Below are 12401 nucleotides of genomic sequence, written 5' to 3'. Positions count from 1 at the left end.
ATTAGTAACGAATGAGGAGAGAAGCTGTGCAAAAGAAAGACAGCAATATCAACAGGGAGCACCAGTTAAATAATCATTGAGCATATGATACTCAGAAAGTCCACGATGTATTTGGAGTTTTCCAGAAGAGAGAGGAGAAGTGGGTATAGAAGGAGTTTTGCAGTGAATGACCTAGAGGAATCAAACACTAAATATACAGTACAATCTACTGGAAAGGAGCAGGTGCTTGTGGGAAAGTTTGAAGGTGTTTGTGAGAGCCAGGTATATAATTTAAAATGAAGTCTCATTCAATTAGACATATGCAAGCTTACAACATATTTCTGCCCCTCCCCCCATTTTCATAATGTCTTCACTGCCAAAAACAGTGGGCTTTTACAACGAGATAGCTAACGGGTGTAAAATCCTAGTGGAAACATGGCGCAAGCAGTTTTTACTGCAGTGCGCCTTGGCAATATCAATGCAATACTCCCTATCCAGGTTTGACCTTACCTAGCTACATCATGGTAAAAACTGGCTGTGCCTTGTCTCCACTAGGATTTGAGAGTGAAATAGCTAATGTATATTAGTTATCTCGCTGTAAAAACCTCACCTTTTTTGGCAGTGAAAACATAGCCTTAAGCCTGTAAATTACACTGAATTTATAGTTTCAGAATTGCTGTATTTACTTAAAATCTTATGTAGTCAGGGAACCAGGAAGTTTTAAAAGGTAATATATATTGCTGAAGCAGTAATGGGTAATACTTCTAAAACATGCATTTGTTGGAAAAGTCTGAAATTATTTCCAGGGCTACACTGAAAAATATAAAATTGCTCTTACATAACGTCAGGAGTTGTTTCATCTCATTTTTAAAACTCACTCACTCTCTTCTCCAACTTTCCCATCTTTCTTAATAGCATTATTAGCCATTTCAGTCCATTTTGGCCAATTTCCATTATCTAGCACTCAACTCAAGTAGACAAAATGGACACTGAGGAGATATGCAAGCAGGAGGCTGTCAGGGTGGAAGTGGGGGATGCCACGGGGTGAATGACAGGAGGATCTGAATCAGCAACTGTCGCAGATGCCCCAGTCTCACCCACATGCTGCATTCTGCTGCATGGGAAGCTTGCACGGAGCAGGGCACACTGCTGGGCATGTGCATACACCTCAGCATCCAGCAGGACTATACCAGTTCTGTTGTACATGGGCAGTCTGCAGAAGAGGAAGATGGGTGGCTGAAATTACCCATTTATGTTCATAAGTATCTCTTGCTTTGATGTGAGGTCTTATATGCACAGAACAGATTAAGTTATAAAAGCTACATTATTACATATGAAAGTCATATTTCATAATACACTTTTATGGAGAGACACACTTTTATGTTAAGTTTGTTGTGTGCCTCCTCCCGTGTATGAGACCTATTCCAGGCTTTTGGATCTCAGAGTGTCTCTTGCACCAAACGGAAGTATGAGAGGTATACAAAGCACTACCTAAATCCAAAGCATCTCTCTTCACTAACTACTACCACACACATTCATTCTCATGTTTTGCTCATGAAATGAGTTTGTTTTGTATAACTGCTACCAACCTATATCTATTTACAACCTTAACTCTATTTTAAAGTATTGTGTGTGGCTTCACTTGTGAGCAGTAGTTTGTACTTAGTCAAAGTAGATACATTTGTGGCTTTGGGGCAATGAAAAGTTAGTTTAAATATAACCTGAATGTACTGGGCCAAATTCATTACATCAGTAAGTGGCTGCAACTCCCATGGAAATCTCTGGGTCAAAATCAGAAGCAACAAATGGTGATGAAAGTAGGTCATAAAATGGTGTAAGTAATAAAGTAATATCAATTACACAGGTTTGCATTCAATGGGTTTGCCAAATGAGTAATTTACACACTAGTGGGAGAAAAGTGAAGGTTTAAAAAAAAAAAGGCAGAAAAAGCTACCCAACTGGATATGAAGAAGGGTGTAGAATTCCCTTTTTATCTTACTTTTCCTGCTATCCTACCTAAATACACCACTGATTATTTTAACTTCTTAAATCAATGGGGACCTGGGACCTACAATCAAGACTTGACTCCGTTTACAGCAAGGAGACATTTCCTTTCAATCTTTTGAAGCATGATTTCAGCTTTATATTTAGCGCTCGCTGCCTCTTGGATACCACAAAAGCATAAACATTTAAATTGTGAAACAGTATTTTAAATATTTGTGCGCCTATTAAAGCTGCAATTTAATTCTTGTCAGACAATGAATGCTTTCACCTGGCGTCTCCAGAAGCATAATATATTCCTATTGCTGTATGATGCAAATGCATAAAGATCTTTTGTAATTTTTCAGTATGAAAAATTTCAAAATTTCAATTTTTCTAATCTCTATTAGAGAACCAGAGATTCATGGCAGTCATCAACTGGACAATTATAAAATACTTCTGGTAAAACTTTTAATTAAGTTAAGCTTTCTGACACAGTCTAATGCAGGGGTGGGCAAACTTTTTGGCCTGAGGGCCACGTCGGGTTTCCGAAATTGTATGGAGGGCCGGTTAGGGGAGGCTGAGCCTCCCCAAACAGCCAGGCGTGGCCTGGCCCCCACCCCCTAACTGACCCCCCCCGCTTCTCACCCCTAACAGCCCCGCCCAGGACTCCTGCCCCATCCGCCTCCCTCGCTCCCTGTCCCCTGATTGCCCCCCCCAGGACTCCTGCCCTATCCAACCACCCCTTCTCCCTGTCCTCTGACCACCCCTGGAACTCCTGCCCCTGACTGCCCCCCGCCACCCAATCCAACCCACCCTCTCCTTCCTGACTGCCCCCCCAACCGCTGCCCCCATTCAACCTCCCCCGTTCCCCGCCCTCTGACCACCCCACTCCCATCCACACCCCCGCTCCCTGATCACCCTCCCCGAAACTCCCCTGCATTCTAGCCAACCCCCACTGCTCCCTTACCGCACCCCACTCCCATCCACACCCCCGCTCCCTGATCACCCTCCCCGAAACTCCCCTGCATTCTAGCCAACCCCCACTGCTCCCTTACCGCGCCGCCCGGAGCGCCAGGACAGGCAGCCGCAGCTCTGCAGCCCCGCCGCCCAGAGCGCCAGGACAGGCAGCCGCAGCTCTGCAGCCCCGCCGCCCAGAGCGCCAGGACAGGCAGCCGCAGCTCTGCAGCCCCGCCGCCCAGAGCGCCAGGACAGGCAGCCGCAGCTCTGCAGCCCCGCCGCCCAGAGCGCCAGGACAGGCAGCCGCAGCTCTGCAGCCCCGCCGCCCAGAGCGCCAGGACAGGCAGCCGCAGCTCTGCAGCCCCGCCGCCCAGAGCGCCAGGACAGGCAGCCGCAGCTCTGCAGCCCCGCCGCCCAGAGCGCCAGGACAGGCAGCCGCAGCTCTGCAGCCCCGCCGCCCAGTTCTTTCTTACCTAGAACTTCTGCAGTGGCCATAATTTCACACGTGTACATGGCTGCCATAAGTCTCTGTGGTTTCACTTGTAACGCGTAACGACAAGCTTCCTTCATGGTGGCAATTAGTTGTCCAGAGAAAGGGCCATAACAATCTGCAAGCAAAGTTTCCCCCTTGCGTTTGCTTGATTTCTCAGATGAATTTAGACTACCTTGACAGCTATCTTGGAGTTCTTTATTTTCGCTGGATGATTCAGTGGTATAACTACTTGACAGAGAGGTGACTTTGTCTTCATTTTTTGTCTGTTCTGTAGCATCCAATTCCTCTGAATCCTGCCTATTAGCTGACATTTGCTCTTCTGCTTTACTCATGTCCCATTTCTCCACTATAAAACAGACACCCATGAGAGGTTCTTCACACATGGGACCTGAAAGCGTCGCCAACTGAAACCCACTTACTATGCTGTTGTCAAAATCGCGATATTTACTCACTTCTTTAGTAGTCTTATCAAGGCATTGCCACACAGTTTTTTTGTAGCCTTCACATTTACTTAACAGAATATTAGGCCCACATTTCCGTGGGCCAAATGACCAGATCTGATCAACAGCATTTCTCCACCTTCTTCCTTGCAGATTTTGCTCTAATTTTTGTTTAAATTCCTGGATGCTGTCAAGGATCTTTTGATTAATTTCATGCATTTTTTTATCGTCATTCAAAGATGAGTTGAACTGCTCCATAGTACGAATTAAGTCACTGTTTTCTTCAAGGAGTTGAGTTACCTCTTCTGGAAGTGGCATGGCTCTTACACTGAGAGTGGCATATTTATTTGGGGTAGACATTGTTATGAGGCCATCAGAATCAACCTGAACTCCTTCAGGGATTTTATTCTGGTCCTCTTTAGCCTGGTGTATGACTGCGACTTTCTGCTGTTTTCCTATTTCCTCATTCACCATGTCAACTTTTGGGGGTCTTGTTATTGTCTCCCTGAATGGGATAATTGGTTCTGATACACTAATTTGTATCTTTGCAAACCTACAAAAAAATTGTAAAAATATTAGTTTATAAACTTCTTAAAATAATGCTCTATATTGTGAAGCAAATATCCATAAATAAACCCAATTACTAAAAAAGGGCCAGATTGTGGCATTTTGGCTTCTGGCTGCGGTAGAGTTGGTGCAAAAGCACATCCACAATGGCAGTGCCCGAAGGCACTGCACTTCAAAAAGAAAGCATGGACACTGTGATATTTTTTAAAAGATAAAATTGGGCAAGCTTAATTAGCTCTTGTGGAGAGGCGCGAGGCCATCTCCCTATGCCATTCTGGGAGGTGATTACCACTGTGGGTATTAGCCTTGCTCCCTGCATGCAAGGACTATGATTAGGAAGTGGAAAGCGTCTTAGCCACCTCTCCCTCTTGCAGACCCATAGATCAGATCATAATCTAGTCCAAAACATATTTCATAAAGCACTGCTCTGACGCTAGAAGTTAGTAACAATCTCTTCTATGCTTACTTGTTCAGTTATACAAAAATCCCTTAACTAATACATTTCAAGTGAACAACATTATATTATACAGTAGCTCTAAATGGAAAACATCTGAAAGCAAATAAATGGTTTCAAGTGGCCTTCTTGTATAAGCAAGAAGACGACCACACAAGATTGTCAGACACAACAACATAGAATGTAACTACAGGAAATAATTAAAATAAATTTGACACACTACAGAAAAATACTAAACCTTTACACAGCAGCAGGAATGCCAATAACCTATTACTACAGCTCCTAAAATAAGAGTCCAGAATGTTAAAAAAGGGAAAGGTTTTTGATGAGGGTTCTAAAAATCAAAATACAATAAAAATACCACCAAGCTGTTGGTGAACCCCTTTATTGGACTACGTGAAGAAAGGCAAGTTTTTGATCATTGCCTTCATCAGGTCACAGAAAAACAGAGCAGCAAGGGTGGGGATACAGTGGGTCAGGGTGTTGATTAATAATTCATTTATTAATTAATCATAATTAAAATCTATTGAAAAGTTTAATCAATACTTTCAGATATCAAAAGAAAGGAAAAAATCATCTAAACCCAGCAGCTCAGCTTCCATCTGCCCATTATGCTGTTTCTGTTCTTCTCTGCTACTCAGCATCTCAGAAATCTTTATGCAAGTAATTATTTTAGGGTAAGAGTTTGAAGATATGCTCTGAAAAGGACTTTTTATAAATTAATGAGTGTTGCTGTATACAGCTCAAAAAAGGTGTTTTGTAAGCAAAAGACAAACAGAGCAGAGCAAGGGCAAAGCAGGAAACAACTAGTCCGAGTTAAAAGAAATTTCAGCAACATCACAGTATGCTCATAAAACATTTATAAGCACAGTTATTGAAGTGCCAATATATCGTTCACCACCAAAATAATAATGAATGGACATTTCTTTTCAGATTTAGCTTCCATTAATTCATTTTCTTGGAGAGTATTCTCCATGAAAACCTTCACCTCTTTTCAATCTTGGGTGCTTGTAGCAGCTTTTGAAGGCACAAAGAAAAATGCTTATAATGTCAGAAGCATCACGGGACTCAAACTGCCACTTGTAATTTTCTCAGACAAGAAATTATACTTAAACAAAACTTCATGAAACTACTAAGAAATATTATACACATAATATTCAACAAGATAATGAAAAATTAATGTATTAGATGATATGCAAGATTTAAAGACCCAGTGGGTTATGATTTGCCTGGGCAAAAATGCACTTTTGTGGGACCAGTACTAATGCTTTCAGGACCAGTAAAAACTTTTCTAATCCTTGATTCTAGTTCAATGATCAGAAAGAAAACGTGCTTCAGCATCAAAGTCCCAGACAGATCAACCCTAACTGAGTCAGTAACCCCACTACTGACCGGTACCCAGTAATCACAATGCAAGTAAATTAAGGTGGGACTCTGCACTAAAGAAGGTATACCCAAAGAGAAGGGTCACAGTTAAATTATCAATTTTGAGCACCTTGAGTAACAGTTGACTCCTCCATTTTACTCTGTGTGGATTATATAAATTTGGGGACTCTGATACAGTTTACTCCAAATAAACATAGCCAAGCCTTGAGGGCAGAGAGATTTATCCTTAATGCATATTGACCCTTTCCCTTTGACCGGCAATGGTGGTGTGTTTAAATTTTTTGATTAGGTCTCGTACTGAACCTTCACATGCAATTCCTTGCAATTCCTTGCATTGGAAGTTGTTTTGAAACAGATTTTTCAGAAACAACTGGTATCTGCCAAAAGTCAGGAATCCACAGGGTAAGGATCTCTTGGGGGAAAAAAAGAGAGTCTGACCAGGATTGTGTGTGAGTTTGCTCTGCATCCAAGCATGAATATAAAGTGCCAGGATGGTTGCTTCAGTGGAACCTGAAATGAAGCACAGCATCACTGAGACAACCAGCACTAAATTCAATATTTTTACCTTCGGTCTAAGGACTTCCATTATAATGCTTTCTCACTAGAAGGTGATAATGCCTTAAATTAAGTCAGATGAAAAGATTCTAAGCCTACAAAACATTGGATGTGGTGGTATGAGGCAAATGCTATCACAGGAAAGAGCACATTTTTTACATTCCCCTAATAATAAGGATCCAGAGCACGGGCAGAGCTGTGAGGTTCCAGGCAGGTTGGGGAGCAGGGTAGTTGGGGTGCCCTGGCATAGCTTTGGAATGCCTGGGTTGGAGCTTATTGGCAGAGCTGGTGGGTTGGGGTGCACTGGCAGAGCTAAGGGTGCAGGTTGGTTAGGATGCATGGATGATGGGGTGCACTGGGAGACCTGGAGGGTACAGAGAGTTGGGGGGCAAGATGGTTGAGGTACAACTGGCAGAGTTGTGCAATGTAGGGTGGTTGGGGTGCCCTGGAAGAGCTAGTACACCCGAAGCAGCCAATGAAGGATGCCTGGGGTGTACTAGCAGTGCAGAGGGTTGAGGTACACTGGCAGAGCTGGTGTGGAAGGTGGTTGGGGTGCAATGCCTCCCTCATCTGAGTCCCTAACCACTCTCAGCTCCCCTAACATCCCATTTGTCTTCCTCCCGTCATTGTAGCCCCAAATCTCTCTTCCCCAATACCTCTTCCCCTACCATCTAATGCCCCTCCTCTCCCAGAAAGCATTCACATGTCTAATTATTTCTCCCCAAAGTCTTTGATTACTTTCCCCCTGGAATGAAGTTGCTACCAATGACTCTCAAATTGTAGCAACTTCCAGCCACTCAGTCCAAAATTCCTTCTCTCCTAGGTAAGGGCTTGTGATTAACTTCTCCTTAGTTATGTTAATTGAAGGATGATTTCACAGCCATCTAGAGGTCTGTGATTCATCTAGTCATTAGTACCTATGAGGTTAACTGTACAAGGTAGCAAAGTGAAACTGATTTTGGGGGGAGCCCTGCAACTCATGAACAACTCAGTCAAATAACCCCAAATGTGGACCACTAATGCTACCCCAACAGGTACACCAAGTTTCAAAGTAATCAGAGTAACCATTTGGATTTTAGAGCACTTACAAGATTAAGCTTTAAATCATATAAAATGACAGGAATGGCAACCCTCCAGCACTTTTCTTATATTAGTGCACATGCCATTTAAAAATGTACATTTTCTTCAATACCATTCTCAGTTTGGGTCCCTGTTGCGTGGTAGGAAGAATCAAGGAGAATAGAGAGGCACATCTGTTTGCATCTGAGATAAATGCTTTATAAATGATAACTCTAAAGAAACACAGATGAGTCAATACGATCTCCAGACATAGTGAAATATACAACATTAAGTCTATGGCTACACTACAGCTTAAGTCGACATAAATTATGTCGCTCACAGTGTGAATTAGCCACCCCCTGAGCAACATAATTTACGCTGACTTAAACAGCGGTTTGGACAGCACTATGCTGGCGAGAGAGCTTCTCCCTCTGACATAACTATTGCCACTCCCGAGGGCTGGTGTAATTAAGCTGATGGGAGAGCTCTCTCCTGTTGGCTTAGAGCGGCTACACTAGAGAGCTTAGAGCGGTGCAGCTGCATCACTATAAGCTCTCTAGTTTAGCCATAGCCTAGTTTTCAAGTGCTTTCCAGCACTTGTACCTCTTTGTGGCAGAGATAGAGGCCTCTCTCCTAATCTGTATTAGATTTAGATAAAATCCAGTCCTTCTAATTCCTGGCACTGCGCTTTCATCACTAGACCGTTCTTCTAGGAACTTTCATTAACAACTAGGTTAAAATAAAAGAGGAGAGACCATCTAAAGCACAGGACTAAAAGCCAGAAAATCCACATTTTATTTCCATCTTTTTCACAGACTTCCAGCGTCACGAGTAATACACACAATCTATGCCTCAGATTCCCATCTGTAAAATGGGGATAATTACATCTTAAGGATGATGTGAGGCTTAACTTTTTACTGTTTGTAAAGTGCTTTAAGAAAAGGAGTACTTGTGGCACCTTAGAGACTAACCAATTTATTTGAGCATGAGCTTTCGTGAGCTACAGCTCACTTCATCGGATAGCTCACGAAAGCTCATGCTCAAATAAATTGGTTAGTCTCTAAGGTGCCACAAGTACTCCTTTTCTTTTTGCGAATACAGACTAACATGGCTGTTATTCTGAAAAGTGCTTTAAGATACTTGAAAAGTTCTACAGAAATGAAACCACTATAAAGTAGAAAAAATGCGAAACATTAACTGCGATAGTGAGTCTCCTGGAAAGATCTGATATGTTAGTCTATAAACTCAGCTAAATAGGAAAGAAAATAAAAGCAATTACTAAAACTTTGAAACATGGATTCTTAAAATTAGGCTCCTGAATACATATTTAAGCACTTGAACAAAAGTGGTTTGATTTTCAAAGATGCTGAGCTCCCACTGGCGTCCATGACAGTTCAGCATCTTTGAAAATTAGTGCCCTTTTTATCTGGGTCTCTAAATATATAATTAGAAAACTAAATTTTGTTTTCCAGATTTGAAAAGTTCGACTAACAATGTTACATCATAGCCTCCATGATGGAGATTCTGTTCTGTGAGACTCAGTCACTTAGAATTTCCTTTTAATCTCCAGACTTTTAAATCTCTTTTCTGTACATTGCCACAGATATAGGCCAATTTCCTTTTAGATCCATATTTATTGCAATCAATATATAGGATAAGGATTCAAAATGACTAAGTGACTTCGGAGCCTAAATCCTATTTTCAAAAACTGCACAGGTACTTAGGAGGCTAAGTCTCATTGATAAGCAATGGGACTTATCCTAAATTCTCCTGGCTGTACAGCAGCAATTTTCTTAAAGAAATTGCTTCCAGAGTTCAACTAACATTGATTAAAAAAAAGAAAGACAAATATCTTAGAAAAGGAAAGTACTACAAAACTGTAACAGAAAACAGTCAAGATAATTTTTGCTCTTTGCTGCATATTGGGGTAATATGGGAGGGAAAAATACCGTAACACTTATATTTTGAATGTACATTTAAATCATTGATCCTCCCATCAACCTTGTGAGGTTAGCAAACATCTCTGTTTTACAAATTAAATACTGTTTAACAAATAGGAAATCAGCTTTGGAAATATTAACCTGATCCTACACACACATACCAACACATGTGAATAAGAAAGTAAAATACTTGTGTGTAAGTGACTACAAGGCTGAGCCCTTATATCTGTAAGGCTCTGAAATATTAGAAAGAACAAAAAGAGTAGAAAGAGTTGAAAAAGCTATAAAAATGTTTTGATGCTGAAGCTTTCATGCTAAAGTTTATTTTCCATCTACCATACATATTAAATTTGGATTATGTAATAAGAGAGAAATTAACACAAACAAAATCCAAAATAAATAGGGATTATTTTTTCTTAGTGTTATCTTCTACACATTGCTTTTTCGTTAGAATCTTAGCCATGAATAATAGTGAGAATGAAAGTTACTGCTACAGTTATGGTTACATGAATGTTTCTATTCTGACTTTTTTTCAGTCAGTCATTCATAAAACTTTTATCTTTCATAGAATCATAGAAGATTAGGGTTGGAAGAGACCTCAGGAGGTCATCTAGTCCACCCCCCTGCTCAAAGCAGGACGAACCTCAACTACATCATCCCAGTCAGGACTTTGTCAAGCCAGGCCTCAAAAACCTCTAAGGATGGAGATTCCACCACCTCCCTAGGTAACCCAGTCCAGTGCTTCACCACCCTCCTAGTGAAATAGTTTTTCCTAATATCCAACCTACACCTCACCCACTGCAACTTGATACCATTGCTCCTTGTTTTGTCATCTGCCACCATTGAGAACAGCCTAGCTGCATCCTCTTTGGTACCCCACTTTGGGTAGATGAAGGCTACTATCAAATCCCCCCTCACTCTTCTCTTCTGCAGATTAAATAAGCCCAGCCTCTCCTCATAAATCATGTGCCCCAACCCCCTAATCATTTTCGTTGCCCTTTGCTGGTCTCTCTCCAATTTGTCCGTATCCTTTCTGTAGTGGGGGGCCCAAAACTGGATGCAATACTCCAAATGTGGCCTCACCAGTGCTGAATAGAGGGGAATAATCACTTCCCTCAATCTGATGGCAATGCTACTACTAATGCGCCCAATATGCCGTTAGCCTTCTTGGCAACAAGGGCACACTGTTGACTCATATCCAGCTTCTTGACCACTGTAATCCCCAGCTCCTTTTCTGCAAAACTGCTGCTTAGCCAGCCTGTAGCAGTCCATGAGTTTCTTCCGTCTTAAGTGCAGGACTCTGCACTTGTCCTTGTTGAACCTCAACAGAATTCTTTTGGCCTGATCCTCCAAATTTGTCTAGGTCACTCTGGACCCTATCCCTGCCCTCCAGCATATCTACCTTTCCCGCCAGTTTAGTGTCATCCGCAAACTTGCTGAGGGTGCAATCCATCCCATCATCCAGATCAGAAACTTTCTGAAACTTTCTAGAAGGAAACTAGAAACTTTCTAATTAAAGTTTCCCAGACTCGCTTTTTGCTCAAAAGGTGATTTTCTTCTTCTTCTTCTTCTTTTAATATTCAGCAAAAACAGTTTAGCCTATTTTCAGTAGGAGAGTAAAGTTTAACACAAGCACAAGTAAAAACTTTCGCCATTACGAAAAAAGTTCTTGGGACTTATCTACCTCTAGCTATTTTGGCTGTTCAGAATGATAGCCCTCACTGAAGGCCCCTTTGGGTGATCTGGTGAAAAGTGCATACTGAATCATACTTATAGATAACCTACAACGCAAGCTGTATAACAGAGAGTAATAGTAAAAAATGTGTATATGTCATCTAATTTTATAACTATGGGCCATTCCAACTTCCATAAGAATCAAATGGAAATAGGCTTTGATAGGAGTCGGAATGGGCCCAGGGCCCTAAATTAGCATCATAGTAATAGTCTCATTTCCTGAACTGCACCTAAGGCAGGTTGTGCTGCTGATTTAAAAGAAAAGGAAGTGCAATTATGTGGGTGCTGACATTACTAATAAAACACACCTTAGGCTTTGTCTACGCTGGCAGTGGCATGTTCAATACGTGTAGCTACATGCCACAGTGAAAAACAGGCTGCGTCCACACTGTTGCGTGCAGCCACAAGTGGAAGTGAAAGGCTCTGGCACTAGGCAGCGGGAAAAGGCTCTGGCTGTGGGGAGCTGTTGGAGCCTTTTCCTGCTGCCTCTCCCTGCTGCCTGAGTCTTTCACTGCAACAGGCAAAGGCTCTGTCATCTCCTTTCCCTGTAGTGGGGAAGGACTCAGACAACGGGACACTACACTGCTAAAACTAGCAGCACAGATGTGGAAGCAGGGGTTGAGCGTGCAATGAGCCATGTAGGGTATACATCCTAAGGTTCTGGCATGCCTTTACTCTGTTTGCCTAAGCAGTACCTCACCATCTACACTGTTATTTATACTCGTGCTAAGGGAGCTGTGCAGTGTACGTACACTGCACATCACTGTAAGTCTAGACATAACCTTAGAGAAAAAGTCTGAGTCAAGTAAGGTATACGGGGGAATGCAAATAGCGTAGGAGTAAAAAAAAGAAGA

The 12401-nt window shown here is 42.0% G+C and overlaps 1 protein-coding gene across 6 annotated transcripts in view; it reads right to left on the bottom strand.

Moving 5' to 3' along the window:
* EFL1 (elongation factor like GTPase 1) overlaps positions 1-12401 on the bottom strand; it is a 155584-nt gene that overhangs the window by 26013 nt on the left and 117170 nt on the right. For all 6 annotated transcript variants that reach the window (XM_073304081.1, XM_073304079.1, XM_073304078.1 and 3 more), the window contains one exon: positions 3393-4405. In XM_073304081.1, the coding sequence (XP_073160182.1) occupies positions 3393-4405 (1013 nt within the window). The remainder of the gene's footprint in view (positions 1-3392; positions 4406-12401) is intronic.

The sequence above is a fragment of the Lepidochelys kempii genome, chromosome 10 (assembly GCF_965140265.1).
Source record: "Lepidochelys kempii isolate rLepKem1 chromosome 10, rLepKem1.hap2, whole genome shotgun sequence".
In the NCBI taxonomy this organism is placed as follows: domain Eukaryota; kingdom Metazoa; phylum Chordata; order Testudines; family Cheloniidae; genus Lepidochelys; species Lepidochelys kempii.
The sequence above is the reverse complement of the archived record's forward strand: the minus strand, read 5'-3'. Positions and strand labels throughout refer to the sequence as shown.